At 29.4% G+C, this 12267-nt stretch overlaps 1 protein-coding gene across 1 annotated transcript; it reads right to left on the bottom strand.

The window, feature by feature from the left end:
• Positions 1-6193: 6193 nt before the first annotated feature.
• On the bottom strand, positions 6194-11239 carry LOC117180268. Its single transcript, XM_033372670.1, has 3 exons — positions 11129-11239; positions 10859-10895; positions 6194-7475 (listed from the first exon to the last, which is right to left on the bottom strand). Exons 1-3 carry the CDS (start codon positions 11178-11180, stop codon positions 6398-6400), a joined length of 1167 nt encoding a protein of 388 aa, XP_033228561.1. The 5' UTR covers positions 11181-11239; the 3' UTR covers positions 6194-6397.
• Between the last annotated feature and the right edge of the window lie 1028 nt (positions 11240-12267).

Below are 12267 nucleotides of genomic sequence, written 5' to 3'. Positions count from 1 at the left end.
AGAGAGAGAGAGTTTCCGTTTCGGTAAATTTCCATCAAAGCTGATGTCGAAACCAAACCCGGAATAAAATTCTATTGCTCGTGTATTTGGTTAGGGTGAACTTTTTTGCTGAAATTTTTATTTAAAACATCTGGAAATATCTAATATTATCAAAAATATTTTTGAATATTACTTTCATATTTTAATCTAAATGTATTGAGGTGGAATCAATATATTTAATTAATATTAGCCTCTGATGGATAAACAGTAATCTGAATATTGTCTCACTGTCAATTTTTTTTAAAGAAAATGCATTTAACCCGATCTCGAAATACTTATAATATTTCGGTGAAAAGCGCAATCTAAAGATTGAAATGAAGAATTTATGCCACCGTTTATTTATTGTGTAGTAAAGGATTTTTTACTTACCTTCTGGAAACACTATCTCAGCATTCATTAAACGAAAGGCGTAATATAATTCTGCTTCTTTTGAAAGAGTGAACCGTCGGACGACACGTTCTGGAGCTTCCAGTCTAAACGGAATTCTGCTATGAATTCTGCGGATTCACGCATAGAAGAATCGATGTACTCTGCTAGTATTAAGTATGTACCGTGTCAAGACACGACCTAATACTGTAGCCGTTAGATAACCGTTTATCGAAGTTTTTACTTTGCCAGTATCGAATCTATACCGAGCCAACACATGGCATAATGCTGTTGACAGTTGATAAACGGCAATCGAAGTTTGTACTCTGCCAGTGTTGAGCCTGTATCAAGCCAACGCACGGCATAATGATGTGGCTGGTAGATAACCGGCAATTGATGTTTATACTCTGCCAGTACTGAACGTGTACCTATCCCACGCACGGCATAAGTACAAAAAGCTGAATTTAACCATAGTTCAGATTTCGGTACTGCGCCAGTACCAAACCGCTACTGTGCCGACACACGGGAGAGCTTTGTAGACGATACTTAAACAGTATACCAAATCAGTATCTCGTTAATACTAAACCCATAAATTACCAACGCTTGACGTGGTACTCAGTTTCGGTACTGGCAAAACGCCCGCCTCAAAACTGGTACGGTACTGCGCCTTTTGTAAGAATCGGCACAATATTGTATTTTCCTCTTGGGTATATGCATTTTCTTATTTAACCTATATTGTGAAGCCTTTAGGATGCTTTAATGATTTAATCTTAAGTAAAATTACTTTTTTGCAAAGAAGATTTCTTAACTGGCATTAGGGTTAATAATATTTAATTTTGTTATGCAATCATTTTTTTTCAAATAAATATAACTTTTAAGAAAATTCTGACATACATGTAGTCTACTTTTATTTACAGACTATTTACTTTCAGCCATTTTAATTGATTTTGTTAAACATTTTTTTCCCACATGTTTGCATCACACCACATCAGAATGTTAAAAATTTATTTATATATTTTACACATTAAATTCTAAATTTTTTCTTTTAATTTACGTTTATAAAAACTCGTTATCACTGAAAGTGAAAAATGAATATGTTTCATTCTGTAGGGCGGTTATATGAATCTTGACATTTACCATATCTGAATCTTAAATTCACCAAAACGAACACTCACGTTTTATCTTATAGAAATTACCTTTAACAGAAATCTGGATATTGAAATTTTAAACATTTGCATGTTTGTAATGCGAATGGATATACGCGAATTGCGGAGTTTGTTTCTAACACATGGACTCCCTGTAGCCATTAGCATCTGCCCTGGATGAGTTGAGTGTCACTGCGGTTTGCGTCTATGTGAATCGGTCATTTTCTCAAGTAGCTTCGAATCTGCCATGTACTGCAATGACCATTTCAAGCAAGGTTATATTCCCTGGCGGACCGAAGGAACCGAATGGAGCCTTTGCACAGTACCCGTAGAGACCTAATTGGGTCCGCATTCGGTTCCTTTTTAAAAAACTAAAAAAAAACAGCAAAATCAACTTCTAAATTGTTGAAATTCGGATTCTACATTAAAATTCCCTATTGAAGGTCACGGAATAATCACAATAGTTTTTTTTGCAACGGTAAAAAATTTAAAAAAATAAAAGACGTATAACGCCTGTTGACTGCTACATTTAAAACGCAAAATCTGTAAGTAGCAGTCAACAGGCGTTATAAATCTTATATATTTTTTAAATTTTTACCGCTGCAAAAAAGTATTGCGATTACTCCGTGAGTTTCCAATAGAAAATTTGACGTAGAATCCGAATTTCAACAGTTTAAAAGTTGATCTTGCTGTTTTTTTTTTGAGTTTTTAAAAAGGAACCGAATAGGGACCCAATGGGGTCTTTACGGGTACTTTGTAGAGGCTCCACTTCGTTCCTTCGGTCCACCAGGGTTGAATTGGTTTCCTTCTTTTTGAATGAAACCTAAACTTTTTGGGGGTTAAGCTACCATATTTCACACGATTTAAACAATTTTTTAATTATCGAAAGATGAAAAGAAATCATTCACAGGTCTACTAGATTCCTTTTTCTATTTCAGTTATTAGTTTTTTACGGCATATAAGTTAAGCAACAAAATTATAATGACTAAAAGTCTTTAAAAAACCAATCGGCGGCAATTTAAAATTCCAGTGGCAGATACGCAATTCAAAAGCCTTCGAAACCCATTCAACAGAAATGAATGGACTTTTGTTTCCTGGTGGATAATCTATTGAAACCATTGTAAAAAGAGAATTACAACTAAATAATCATTGCATTTTTAAAGAAATTGCCGCATCAATTATAATATGTTACAATATTATTTAATTTGAATTTATTTAATTTTTGATTAATCAGCATTGTCCTATTCAAATTTATTACTTCATACTTTTTTATTCGAAACAATTAATTCTTTAAAATTTTTATCTGCATAGTCCACTCAGTTTATCCCAGCCTGAGGTAAGCTACAAATGGCAGATTCACGTTTATTGAAAATTGCTATGTGCGCATTGTATTTTTACCATTGGGTGTGATATTTTAAGAACACCATTTCATATTGAATCTTAATTCATTCATATGCACATTAATGAATCGTAGAATGCTCATAGGAATTATTTCAGGTTTGTTAGTCTCATTCAACTCTATTTACTCAGCATTTTGATGAATGCGGAGTGGCAGATTTAAAGCACCGCGCACAAGTGACCGATTAAAAGTGTGGCCAACCGATTTTATATTCATTCTTTTAATCTGAAAATGACAGATACGCAATTCAAACCGACACGCTTTCTAGCGGCTCTTTTTTCCTGAGTAAGTTCCATTACAATGCATATTTTACAAAAAAAGTTATATTTGTTTGTCAATTTTGTCTGTTTTACAGTTAATAATATAATGCATTTGAACCACTGATAGGAATTAAAACTTAATATATTGGATATAAGTTTTACTTTCATTTTTAAAAAACATAACAAAGTTTTAATTAAAAAAAAGTTATTCCGGCCACGGATAAGTAGGAAAATGAAATTAAAAGATCAATAATTATTAATTTAATAAGTGATTATTATTTTTAATTTTAATTATTGTTCAAAAAATTAATTTTTTATAAATAGAAGTAAAACTGGTATCAATTATATTAAGTTTCAACCCCTATCCTTGGTTTAAATTTATGTGTATTAACATATAATTAACTACGAAATTTACCTTTACAAACGTGATATTTTTTGGAATATATACATTGTAATGGAATTTAGGTCAGTTAAATTGTAATTGTATCAGGCATGGCCGATAAATAGTATCGACCCTAATGCTAATTAAAAAATCTTTGATACGTGGGTCAATTAAAAACGATATATTAAAAAAACATATGTCATCTAACAAAATACACTAGGGTGACCCATATTTTTCACTTTTCAAAATTCTTTTGTTATATTTAGGGGTTGCGCAATGACCATGTGGTTTCCGATTGAGTAAACATGGGACAAAGTCAGCTTTTTGTGAATGTAATATTTAAACGTGATCGTATATATTACAAATAATTCTGTATTTCAGTATATTATTCAGAATTTGTCAGAGAATAAGTTTAAATAATTTTAGAATTAAAGTTATAATGTATTCAAATGAAATATATTTGTCTAAATAATTTAAAGTTGCTAAAGCATTTTAAGGTTTTCCCAGGAAACAAATTAGAACTTAAAAATATTAAAATCTATCAAAAATTTAGTGAGATAAAATGTTTCTTCTACTTTTTTTAAGGTAAACTATAAACTTTAACAAATACGCATTATTTAAAGAGCTGTTAAATTATTTAAACAATTTATTTTATTGTTATATTCACCTAAAAACAAATGTTTAAACAAATTAAAGTAGTTTAAGCAAGTGCAAATTAGTTTAAAAATATTCAGTAATCTTATGTTGCTGATTAATGTTTATTTATGAGAAATACTTTTTAAATGCGTTAATAAACTGCAATATTACGTGAAATCCAAGTTCGTAACTTATGGGGGTTTCTTTGGGGACCCATAAGAGTGACATAAATCATTCACCTTGGAAATTAACGATTTATAATTATTCTCTGACGAATTCTGCACATTATACTGAAATACGGAATTATTTGTAACATATTATTCCGTTTAAATATTATATTCACAAAAAGCTGACTTTTTGCCTGTAAAAACAATGGGAAATTTTCTGTTCTTTGCGCGATCCCTTAATTAATATTAAGTGATTATGCTCAAAAGAGACATTTTTGTTGGGCCATTCGAACAAAAATCAGACTTATTAAAACAAAATTTTGGTATCCTTATACTTGAGATCTTCATTATCTTTTGTTTACAGGGCGTTTAGTGGTTGTCTTAACATCCCCTAAAAATTCAAGCAAGTGACACTTTCTATCAACCAAAGCCAACGGAGAATTTTTTTATTTAACTGGTCAAGGTAAAAAACCACTTAAAAATCAGTGCAGGAAGAATTTCTGAAAAACAATGGTTGAATTTATTTTAGGGGCTGTTTTAACATCTCTTAAACATAAAAAAAAGGTAATCGACATTTTCAAAAACAAAGAAAAAACCAAAGGAGTTTTTTTAATTATACTATGGGGGCTCGATATCAATTTAAAATAAATGATAGAAACATATCCTGACAGGAAAAGAAGTTTAGTTTATTTTTAGAGCTGTTTTAACTTTAAATACGGCAAAATATAGACCTATTAAAACGCGCCCTTGAATTTTCATAGCAGGTTCTATTTTCCAAATCGGTTTCCGGCCCCAAAAGAACAATGGAATACCAAAAAATCGGAAAGAGGAAAAAATCAGAAATCCTAAACTCTGAATGGTATTTATTCGGAAACCAAAGATGCGGAATGGGTAAAATCCGTTATTAAAAATTTTTCACAAAACAATAATTATTTTTTATCATTATATAATTTAAGAACAGTTTTCAACTTGTCTGGCCATTTACTGTGATAAATATTTGTTTTCTACCATAAATAAACAATTATACACCTACTAATAGGTACATTCATTAACAATTCCTAATTTTTTTACTTTCCGAATTTTTCCCATTATCGACTTTTTGCTTTTTCTAGGTTTTGCCATTATGCATTATAACCCATTTTGTAATTTTACCTTTCTTAATTTTTACCGTTCCGAAAAATAAACGAGTCCCTTCAGTAATAGGATATGTTTCCCACGTATATTGTAAATTGATTTGCCACACCTAAACGTATAATAAAAAAACCTCCTGCGATTGTAGGTTTATAGATAAATAAACAAGTCGTTGAAAGATAGAAAGAAATTTTCTGTAAATCCATATTTTTAATTTTTTTCAATAAATATACATACACCTTCTTAAATTGGTGAGAAAGTAAAACTATGTGTTTCTGAAATTTAAAAAAATATTACGTGACAAATAGGTTTAAATTTTGTTTTTGTTCTGCGAAATACGGCTGAAAATTCTCCTATTTGGTCAAAAATTGCACTAATTTTGTTAAAAATTCATCTATTTTGGTCAAAAATTCGTCCTCTTAAATTAAAAATTCATCTTTTTTGGAAATTAAACTATCTTCTAAAAAATTCAATTATTCGGTTGAAAAGTGAGAGAATTTTGAAATAAATGAATTTGTTGCGAAGAATGCCATGCTTTACAATATTTAATTTCTCAAACACTATGTGTTTGATTTGAAATTTTTCTCAAAGAGATTGTAATTTTGGGGCATTTGGAAAGTTCTGATTTTAAAAATATTATCAAAGTAAAGAAATGTTTGTAGAATGTATGATAAAGGTTAACTTTAATTACAGAAAGGCAATTCCCTATCTACACATTTATCACTAAATTATAAAAACGTTCAAATATCTTCCAAAGAGATTTGAAAGTCCTATTAAAAAATATTTCAGGATAGCTCTAGCCAGTGGCAGATCAATTCTCCTATTCGCGATAACATTGTTTGGAAAAAAACTGCATCTGGTTCATTTATCTTTTAATAAACTTTTTTTCCCACAGGCTCGTAATTGCGCTTTGGTCTCTCCCCGTGATGGTGGCGAATTTTGTGACGAGGTACTTCACTCACTTCGATAGATGCGATCCCAGCTTCTCTTTTAGCACCAGCATCCCCTTCATTTGGAACCTCGTCATTGATGAGATTGGTCCTTTCTTCTCGAGTCTTCTCCAATCTCTCGATTTTATTTTTTCTTGGAATTGAAAACACGTACCTGATCACCTGAGGACGGGGCTCGTAGATATTCTCCATTCTGGCATCTGGGACACCTCGAAGTCTATCGTATTCCAAATTTTGCTGATCCAAATTGGCACTTGAGTAAATCATCGATAATTCTTCAGTCATAGAGTCACGTTCAACTGGAATATTTGTGTCGGTAGGCAGGTTTCTGTACTCAAATTCTCTAAGAACCGCATTTGTCACAGGTGGTGAACTATATTTTCTGAAAGTACTCCTTTCGTGGTTTATTGGTTTCTCAAAACTTCCTTGGAAATTCGAGCCGTCGTCAAAGTCCATCTGGGAGTTGAAGTTCTCCCTTCTGGCAATATTTTTGTTTCCTCTGGGTTCGAAACTTCTCGCATTTATATTGTTCATATAAATTGTATTGGGTGATATCGGGATCCTTTTGATATTATCAAGATTGTACTCTTGAGAGTATTGAGGTTGACTATATTCTCTGAAAGGATATTGATTTGGCAAGGTATAATCGCCAGGACGGATTTCATTCAAAACTTCAGTGGCACCGAAATTGGGAAAGTGATTTCCGAATTTGGATCGACTTATATGACTTGGATTGTTATTGAAGTGATATTTCCGTTTGAATTCGGAAGGATAAGTTGAACGATAACTGCGCGAAGGAATCCTTCCAAGAAGTTCTTCTGGTGCATCGAAATTGGAGGGAAGTTCATCAAGCCCTAGAGGCACTTGAAACGATCTTTCAGGAATGGTTTCCCGATAAAGCTCTCCTTTTTTCTGAGAAACGGGATTTTCATGCTCGGGGTTCTGCTTCTCCGGATAGTAAAATGCCTCGTAAAATACAGGTCCTTTTTTCAAATTGTACCTAAAAGAGACAAAATATTATTATGATAGAATATTTACATACGATAGAATACGATAGAATATTTATCTCCTTAAATTTAATATATTTGAAAATAAAATAATTTAACTGCGCCCTAAATTCTCTGATAACCAATATAAAATTGGAACAGCTATACAATATAACTATATTGTTTTAAAAACAAGTATCAGAAGGTGAACCATTTTTAATTTAAATTTACAAAGTTAAATAATTCAAAAATGGAATATTTATCAACCGTGTTCAGTTGTCTTAAATTGTACTTCTAAATATTACAAATAAAAAATTTACAAATGTTTATTTGATGGATTCAGAACTAAAATATTTAAGATTTGAATAAAAGTTTAAACTTAAACTTGAGTTTTCTGACGAAATTTTGATATCGGCTTGAATGGATTTCCGTCGATATAAGTATATTCAATTCTTTGAAATAAATTTTTTAATAGCAGAAATAATTCAAAAATTATTTCTAATCATATAAAAATATATAATTTCTGATAAAAAGATTATTTCTCTTTAACTAGATGTAAAAATTAATGTTAAATCTTTCCTCTATTTCCCCCAGATTCGTGAAACAATTACCCTGAAAAAATGTTATACTTTGCAGGCTGAATGTTGTGAATTAATTGCAGTTGAGAAATTTGAGAAATAATGAAAATTGTCGCCGAGGGGCTATTCACTCTCGAAGGTAAAATTACCTTAGCCTTATTACCTTTAAAATTATCACATTTTTTAAGCTTGTCTAGCATTGTGATCACTGTACAACATAAACATTAAATTTGATTGAAACTCTGAAAATTAATATTTGAAATTTGTTTTTTTAAACTTTTTTTTTATTTCGTTACTTTACGATTGAAGAGGTTTGTGCCAAAAGGCATTAGTTAGTTTAGTTTTCGTTGATAGTTTTATTTTTTTACTTGAAGAATTAAATTATATTATCTGTCATGTTTGCTGAAAGAAAAACCATTATTCATTATAAAAAGTTTTAAAATAAGAAAAATGATTTTAATAATAAATTTTGTAGTTGAATTTTTTTCAAACTGTCTCTTCTTAGTTTTTTTTTGGGAAACAAGCAAATGTTAATGAACCATGCTTTTGCGGAGAAAATATTCCCTAGAACTGTTCGGTTTTCCAATGTAAAAATTATTCAATAATCGTAAAGTATAATTTTTTAATTGATTTCTTAACAAAAAATGTTTTAACGATTTCAGCCATAGAAAGATTTACTTTTAAAATTAGAAACAGTAAAGCAATAGAGATTGTTTTTCAAGAACTGGATATAACTGCACTCAAATTGATTTTAAAATCATTATATTTTTAACATTTTAATCTTAAATATTGTTCAATTTTAAAAGGATTAAATTGATTTTTATTTTAAAGCCGTTCTTTTTAAAAATATTTTATCAGAATATCTATTACCGTTTTAAAAATATTTTATCAGAATATCTATTACAGAAAAAATAATTATAAGATAACGTTGATATTTTTATTAATTCGTGTAGAAATTTTAGCATATCAACTTTTCAAGAATCTCGTTGGAGCTTTTTAAACTATTAACGTTTTCTAATTGTTAGTCTACATTTTTTTAAATATTAGATCATTTTGGTCCAATTTAAAATATGTTTAACTTTAAACTTTTTCTTTTTTTGGGCAAAATGCCAAACTATTTTTGTTTCCCCGACTGATATTTAACTTTTGAACTAAAAACAATAATAGGTTTCAAATTGTTTATTACAAAATTAGTAAAAGTAGTTAAAGTGAACAATGACCAAAATGATGCGAACAGAATAATTTAGAAATAAATTGACAGTTCGTTATTGAACTATAAATGATGCCTTATGATAATAAAAAATTTTAAATAACATTTTAAAATATAATTTGACCAGATTTCTACATAATTCGTGTCAATATAAATTTCCAATTTTGTTATCTTTTAAAATAATGCAATTTCTTCAGTTATTTTTTACGTGGTGGCCGTTTTAGTAGAAGAAAAAAATGCCTAGTTATTTCCCTGTTTTTCCTCGGTTTACAAAAATGTTGCAAGGTCATTATAAAATTAAAAGATTCGAATTTTTAAAGATAAAATGTTTTTTATTTAAAGTTATAAAACCTAAACAACAAATTAAAACACTTAAAGTGTAACTTTAAAATTTGTTGTTTAATTCAAACGCTCAATAATTTACACGTATATAAAATGGAAGCTTTTAATCCTTTCCAATTGAACAATTCTCAATGACGAGACTGCAAATTACATCAATCCATAACGCTAGCATGTTCAATTCTTCAAATTAAAGAATAAATCCACAAAAATAGAAAAATTGAAAAATTATATCATTTGAAGCAATTGTAAGATAATAACAGAAAAAATTCAACGATTAAAATCTGTTCAAAACATAAGATTTCTCAAGTTTAAAACAAATTAATAATAGTTTGATTGTTATTCATACATAAGAATTAAAAAATTTTACTTACACATTAAAAATGTTAAAAATAGAATAATTGTAATTTTGATGTTCAAAAGTTTAAATTAAATTTTAACAAACTTTCAATTTGAAACAATTCAGTTTCAAATTATTCAGTTCTAATGTTAATAATTAAATGTCATTCTTTTCCTCAAATAAACATTTTTAAATAGAATGGGTGAAAAATTAAACATTTTAGACTGAAAAAGTATTTCAATATAATTTACAATCAAATAAAAGTGTTTCAGTATTAATTTGAAATTTATTTTAAAATAGAAAAAATATTATAAATTTGCAATCGGTCGCTGCATTTATTTAATTACTGAGGATTTCGAAATATAACAGTTTAATTTTTAACGTTTAATGCTGTAAATTGTTTAGTTTTGAACAGGTTCTGAATCGTGTTGTAAAATTAATTGTTATTCAGTTTTTAATACTCGAAACTATGGTTAAAATTTTAAAATAATTAATTTATTTATATTTACAGTTGATCAACTTACAGCGTTTTTTACCAAAAATATTTAATATCAACGGCTTTTAATTTTTTATTTTTTAGGCCTTCAAAACTGCACTTTGATATTCTTTCACTTGAAAGTGCACGCCTAAAAATGAAGAACTAAAATGCTTGATCTGAATCATTTCATATTTAAAAAAATTAACACGTGATTCGATAGATTTTTCTCTTAAAAGTTTATAAAATTTCAGGTCGAAAAATAAATACACTGTGATTTCTCTGTTTTCCCGGTCTCGAAAAATTTCCGGTTTCCTGATTTCCTGCTTCAACGGCTACCCTGTTCGCACTTTTATTTTTCGTTAATTGTGAAATTAAAGTAACTAATGGTTTTGTAATTTTATGCTTTCGCCTAATATTTAAAAGGTATATTCTAAAAAAAATATTATACCAACCCTTGTTCGCCAGATTCGGCAGCGATCACCCATTGAACTGGAAAAAGATATAAAAAGTTTTATATTTTTATCATTCTCGGTATTTATAATATCGTTTATGGCGGAATGAAAAAATAAGGAAACATGTTGGACACGCAGAATCTTGAAATAAATTTCTTGATGCCAAAAATGCAACGCTTCCAAATTATAAATAAATTATAATTAGTGAAATTCTTTGATGTTTTATAGAAGCATCTAATATGGAATCTACAGAACACACATAACACTTACCGGTTAAAATCATCAATAAAATTGACAGGAAAAGTAGATGTATGGATGCCATAGTGATAGTCCTATCGGCAAGCAAGAAACTTGCGACTGAATTTCTTCTTAAGACCGTCGCCCTCGCGTATTTTCAGATATTCTTAAAATAAACTCCATTTCCGTTGTCACTTGTCCGCTCTCTCTCTCTCTCTCTCTCTCTCTCTCTCTCTCTCAGAGATTTATTTTCGGGTTGAAAAGTATTATTTACTACTATGACAAACCCTTTTTTCCATTAACTATAAATATTATCTTTTTGGGAAGTGAAAATGGTTTCCCTTAAAATCTAAGAAATTTATTAAATTTAAATTCGCCGACTTTTCCTTGATTTTTTCCTGACAAATTTTTCATTTTCCGTGACCATTAATATTAAAAGAACAGCATTCAAATTTCGTATAATTTTTAATCTAAAATCTTTTATGAATGAGAATAATAATTTTATATTAAAATTTTTAATTTATTTATTAGAACCAAGTAAGATGACTTTCCTATATCATAAAAAACTAATTTTATCTGAAATAGGCAGAACAAGCGCACTTTATCTGCCCGCGGATCGGCAGTAAAATAGCACTTTATTGTACTATGACGAGCGGCACGTAAAGTGACAGCATAGAGGAAGAAGCGAGTGAAAAATAAAAGAAATGTGAAAAAAACTTCTAACGTCACCCCACAAGCGCGTGCGTAAGCGGCACAATCAAGCGCCGTTTCCCAGAAAAATCCTTGTGTGAAATTCAACTTTACTGCCTAGGTACATAATATACTATTGAATTCAAAAGGACCAAAAAAAATTGTTTTTGTACAAAAAAGTTGAACTTTCAATAATATAGTTTATTTTTTAACCAATCGTAGAGTTTTCTAAGAAAACAGATTAAATTTTTACTCAAAGCTTATTTATTTTCAACCATATAATTGAATTTTTTAAGGTAGTTTAAGTAAAAAAAAAGATTAATTTTTAATTCAAGAGTAGGAATTTTCGGTTCAAATAGGGTAATATTCAACAAAAGAAAAGAATTTTCAAAAAAATATTTCAAGTTTTAACCAAATACAGTAAACTCTAAAACTGGATTCGTTTCGGGGATGGAGGAGGTGGCGAATTACCCAGGTAGAGT

Source organism: Belonocnema kinseyi, chromosome 9, assembly GCF_010883055.1.
Source record: "Belonocnema kinseyi isolate 2016_QV_RU_SX_M_011 chromosome 9, B_treatae_v1, whole genome shotgun sequence".
In the NCBI taxonomy this organism is placed as follows: Eukaryota; Metazoa; Arthropoda; class Insecta; order Hymenoptera; family Cynipidae; genus Belonocnema; species Belonocnema kinseyi.
Note: the sequence above shows the minus strand (reverse complement) of the source record. Positions and strands in the feature narration are given on the sequence as shown.